This window comes from Lipotes vexillifer, unplaced genomic scaffold (assembly GCF_000442215.2).
Source record: "Lipotes vexillifer unplaced genomic scaffold, Lipotes_vexillifer_v1.1 scaffold628, whole genome shotgun sequence".
NCBI lineage: Eukaryota > Metazoa > Chordata > Mammalia > Artiodactyla > Lipotidae > Lipotes > Lipotes vexillifer.
In genome coordinates, this window is record NW_006779395.1 from 1628042 (window position 1) to 1633838 (window position 5797).

Sequence of the window (5797 nt, forward strand, 5' to 3'; positions counted from 1 at the left end):
AGCTCCAGGTGGCGGCCATTCTTCCGCGCCTGCCGCAGGGACCTCTTGACCTTCTTTACCCGGTCCCGCAGCTGCCTGTTGCGCTTCTCTAGGGTGGCCACCTTCTGCTGCAGCTTCTTGACGTGGTCCTCCTCCTCAAACAGGGCCCTCTGCACCGAGGAACACATGAGCTGGGGAGGAAACACCGGGAGACGCAGGTGAGTTTCAGAAAACCTCCCCAGGTAAGCTTCCTGGTGCTGCCAGCCCGGCAACACAGACCCCCGATGTCACCAATGGCCCCAGCCCGGGATGAGGACAGTCCTCATGCCCCCTTCTTGTTTTCACCCTGTGGACCCCAAATGCAGAGCCCCCCCCCCTTTTGCTTTCTGTGTTTGGGTACCCTAGATAATTTTGTTTTAAAAAGATACTCCATGGTTTTGTCTTACGTGCCTATCGATTTGCATCCTGTTGAGTCCCTGTTGGGGCAGGTCACTCTGCACTTTTTGCTCTCATTCAGCAGTTTTGCCTGTTCAATTCTAATCTGGCTCTAGAACATTTTACAGTAAAGCCAAAGCTTGAGGATCACCCACTTGGAAGCGAAAGTGGATCCACAGAGGGCCTTCAGCGTATTTCCACGAAAGGGCTTTGCCTGTGCTGAGGTGCAAATACCCTCATTCTGGAACCCTTTCTAGTCATCGTGGGATGGGCTGGAAGTGAGTGTCTCTTTTGAAAAGTTGAGTTTTTGTTTCTTACCTAAGCCCCCTTGGTTTCTTACAGGAAAAAAAAGATATTCTAAATATGTCACTCTAGCATAGTGACCCAAGAAGTAAAAGAACAAAACCCGAAACAGAAAGATGCACAGAGAGTATGAATAGTCTACAGGAAAGGTAATATACAAATATCTCTTATATGAAAGACTTTAAATGCAAAGTAGATCCACAATGGATTGCTTCTTTTTTTTAACAAAATGAAATTTTGATTTTAACCTTTGGTAAAATCAGCATTTGGGGAAATAGACATTCTCATATACTGTGGGTAGGCTGTAAACTTCTATAAAGAGCAATCTGTGTCAAAATGAAAATTGCATATATCCTTTGATCTAGTCATTCTGATAGAAACACTCCCATATGTGTAAATGTATATTTATATATTATATATAGTATAATAATATAATAATTATAATTGTATTTTATTTATACACACACACACACACACACACACACACACACATGACATTAGCATCATGGCCACATAAGAGACATCCCTCTTCCCGCCCCCAACAAAAATGGCATCTATCCATGAACAAAAGTGACTTTAAGAGAACTGTGGGATCCACCAAGGGACCCAGGAGGAGTCTTGCCCACGCACTGCATCTGTGCATGCCTGTCTTTCTGATTGCTTGCCTGTCTCTAGTATTCTGTTGTGTCCACAGAACCTATTTTTCCCTGTATATGCAAATTGTATGTTTATAAGTGAAAATGTTAATACATTAAATGATCGTTCATTTTAAAGCATAAAAAAAAAAGACAAACATCAGTCCTGGCTGTGGACCTTTCAGTGGTCCGCGAGCTTCCTCCAGCCCCTCTCAGGCAAAGAACCTCAACAGATATTTCTCCAAAGAAGATATACGAATGGCCAACGAGTATATGAGAAGGTGCTAGACATCACTGATCATCAGGAAAATACAAATCAAAACCACAGTGAGGAGCAGGCAAGCAAAGGAACCTGTTGTTTGTTCTCACTACCCCCCACCCCTGCTCTGCTGCAGCAGGGGTCCCAATAAAGCCCTGACGGAACTTGGCCTCTGATCAATTTCTGTTGATTAAAGAGGCCAAGAGCCCTAGTTGGTAACATATTTTGTGGTGCCCAACGTGGGGCTCGTCCCTTCTGGCGGAGAGGATCTGGGCACCTCCGGGACCACCTAACGCAGCTTCCCCGTGGGTGACAAGCGGCCACCTGAACCTCTTGTTTCAGCATCACCTCGTTTGGTAAGTCTGCCTTTCTGGCCCCCGAGGGGCCTCAGCGCCCTCATTCAGGCAACGCTGCTCCCCTCCCCTTTGTCCCTCACCATTTTCCCTTTCCCTCCCCTGAAATCTCTCTCCCTCTCTCTGTCATCTCCTCCTGTCCTGTCCTTCCAAGAGAGTGGATGTCGGGCAAGCTACAGCTCCCCCTGGCCGGCAGTGGCTCACCTTGACGGGTGACAAGCAGAGGTGGGAGAGGCTCCCTTCACACCTTGCAGACCTTGGTCCAGCGGGCTCGCCCTGACTGGAGATTTATGAGAGTGATAGAGGTTCAAACCTCATTTCGTGTAGTAGCTGTAAGTCCGATCGCCCCCATATTCTCACCGTTACTTTCCTGCCGCCAAGAGAAGTCCCGTTGGGAACGAGCTGAAGCGGCAGATTTCTGTATACTGGTGCATGCGTGGGTTAGAGTCGCACCTGTGGGTCGGGGACCCACAGACGACATACAACTGGCTGGTTTCCGGGCTTGATCACCCCGGTGAGCAGTGAGTACTGGTACCTGAATAGACAGCCGCAGGGGGCGGGCTGAAAAGGCAATCTCTCTGTCTTTCTCTTTTTCAGTCTTTTCTGTCCCTCCTCCCTTTACCTCTCCCTTGGTCCTTACCCCTACCCTCCCATCCCCTTAATCCTGAAAACTTCTTGGTGTCTTTAAGTTTTGCCATTGGGATCTTTGTGATGTCGTTTTGGAAGTCACTGCCGACATATACAAACACAGCCCACATTGCCTGAGACTCCAGCCTTGGGTTACTTAGTGGGATTTTAAAGAACAAAAAGAAAAGACAGGAGCTTGCGTGTCTCTCTCTCTCTCCTCCGCACTTGCAATGTCACTCTTCTGCCTGAGCTCAGGGGGCTTCCATCTCTCTCCCCTGCACTTGCAATGTCACTCTTCTGCCTGAGCTCAGGGGGCTTCCATCTCTCTCCCCTGCACTTGCAATGTCACTCTTCTGCCTGGGCTCTCAGGAACTACCTGATTCATCTGTAGTCCCCCAGACTGAGGGGGGAAAAAAAGGCCATTTTAAATTCAAGCGGGAAAACTATGAGATCTCTGCTTCTATAGAAATTAACTTGTCTAGCTTAAGCTATGGGTTTAATTAATACAGACCCATCTTTAGAGTCATTAACATAAAGTACAATACTTTCATTGTATCTAGGGTTCCTGGAAGCCAATAAGTGCATATTGTTCCTGTTATAAAAATCTGTCAACAGGGACAATAACCTGATATGATTAAATTTCTAAGTAAACGTAACTGGGGTAAGAACTTTGTGCTAGACTACATAGGAATAATGATGTTTTGGAAACGTCCATCTGAAACAGTCTCTCCAATGTAATTAAGATAGGAATTAATTGTATATGCAGGTCATTTCAAATAAGATAAACGACTGGAACATTAATTGCTAAACAGGTCTAAATTTACCTACTTTTGTCTTCTTGTGAGAGAGAAATTAAGCTGTTTGGTGCCACCTTGAGATGTTCGCTACCAATTTATGGAATGCTAATGTGAAAGTAGGATGCGTTAAGAAGAGAAGGTACGAGGAATGGAAATGTATTTTGTTGAAAGGAAAAAGGATGACTTTGTCCCTTATTCTTTCCCCATTCAGAAACAGCCAGCTCTAGGACAAAGTATGGCTACAGAAAGTTGCAGGTTTGCGGAAGAGCAACATTTGGAACTTTGGTCAGGATTTTCTAAGGTTGGATTAAATTTAATTAGGTAAATAAATGGATTTTATTAAGAGTAGGTTGATGCAAGACTGGGCTTGGTTTCTCTCTCTCGTAAGAGAACAAAGTTTTCCCGGGATCAGGTTCAAAGTCAGCCCCCACCTTTCCCCCCTTAGGGATTATTAGGGTGCACAGCCCCTTCTCAATGGGAGACTTAGGAAACCCAGAAGGCAGGTTCTCAGAGAACCCTGACAAGTTTAGGGATGAATTTATCCGGCTGGGATTGACATTCTCTCTCACCTGGCAGGACATCATGGTTATTCTGGCCCACTGTTGCACCCCAGATGAAAAGGAGCGCATACTGAGAAAGGCCAGGGAACACGCAGATGGCCTACTGGCCACCAGTCCACACGGCCAAGTTTATCAGGTGGGTGGGACGCAATCCCAGAACATGACCCATGCTGAGACTATGAAGATCGTGTAGGCCAGGCTAGGATGAGACATTAGATTACTTGTCTGTCAGAAAGAATGAAAAGGTGTATGGTGAAGCCAGTAAATTACGATAAGGTCTGAGAGGTTACACAGGAAAAAGGTGAAAGCCCAGCAGGCTTCCTGAGCCGGGTGACAGAGGCATTCAGGAAGGACACCAATACAGACCCTGAGTCCGCAGAATGGAGGACACTCTGGGCCATGCATTTTATCACCAAGGCTACTCCTGATATCTGGAGACAGTTCCAGAAGCTTGCGGCTGGGCCCCAAGCCCCGCTGTCAACCCTGAGGAGGCCTTCAAGGTCTGTAACAACCGAGACTTAACAGAGGAGGCCAATGAGGATAAGAGGCTAATAAAGAAAACGCAGCTTCTGGCTGCTCTGATCCACCCACCACCTCGAGGGGACCCTGGAGGGCCGAGAAGGCTGGACAGACCACCAGGAAGCCCCTTGGACCCAAACCAGTGTGCCTTTTGTCGGAAAGGGGGGCACTGGGAGGTGGAATGTCCTGGGCGCCCTCCTGCGGGACGCCCGAGCGCCTCCCTGGCTCCAGATCCATCCTCGTGACTGCAGCGGAGCCTCGGGTCACCCTCGATGTGGCAGGTAGGGGAACTGAATTTCTTGCAGATGCTGGAGCTGCCTGCTCTGCTCTGACTTGGCCAGCTGGCCCCCTCTCCAGCCATGACTATGCTGTGATGGGAGGCGATGGACAGCCAAAGGAAAGGCGATTTACCATCCCCTCTTGCCTGTGGAAGCAGGTCCATTATTATTATTCACTCCTTTTTGTACATGACAGAATGCCCTGTCCCTTTCCTCGGGAGAGATTTGCTAAGTAAGTTAGGAGCTAGTATATTCTTAGGTCAGGGTGAATCCAAGAAGGTAATCCGAACGGAGAATGCATCTGTTCGTAGTCCCAGATGACCCACCTGTTGGGCATCAAAATATGCCCCAAGACATCCCCCAAGAAATTACAGAACAGGTAGATCCTGCAGTTTGGGATACCTCGGTGCCAGGAAGGGCAAAACGTGTTCCCCCAATAAAAATAAGGTTAAGGCCTGGGGAAAAATACCCCTGGAAGACACAATATCCTTTAAAGCCTGAGGCCCTGAGGGGAATCCAACCGCTGCTCAGCAGATTCCTGAAACACGGACTCATTAGGCCTTGCCAATCCCCCTGCAGCACCCCGAACCTCCCCGTGCAGAAGCCTAACAGGGAGTGTCGGTTTGTGCAAGACTTACGAGCATTAATGAGAACTTTGCAATTAGGGAAGGATAAGAAATTAAATATTTTCACTGACTCTAAATATGGGTTCCACGTGCTACATGCTTATGTTGCCAGATGGAAAGAAAGAGGAATGTTAACCACTAGAAGTTCCCCCATAAAACATAAAGATTTGATTCTGGTCTGTTAGAAGCAGTGTAGCTTCCTACCCAGGTAGCAGTAATCCACTGCAGGGACCATCAGAGGGATGGATCTTTTGCCAGCCAAGGGAACAGCAAAGCTGATCAAATTGCAAACCAGGCAGCTCAATTGCAGGAACCTGAACAAGTTAAGGCTCTAGTGATTGCGCCCCCCCCCCCCCCCCCCCCCCCCCCCCCCCCCCCCCCCCCCCCCCCCCCCCCCCCCCCCCCCCCCCCCCACCCCCCCCCCCC

The 5797-nt window shown here is 48.3% G+C and overlaps 1 protein-coding gene across 1 annotated transcript in view; it reads right to left on the reverse strand.

Moving 5' to 3' along the window:
* Positions 1–5797, reverse strand: part of CCDC3 (coiled-coil domain containing 3) — a 105003-nt gene that overhangs the window by 1309 nt on the left and 97897 nt on the right. The window contains exon 3 of the mRNA XM_007452590.1: positions 4–170. Coding sequence (XP_007452652.1) covers positions 4–170 — 167 coding nt within the window. The remainder of the gene's footprint in view (positions 1–3; positions 171–5797) is intronic.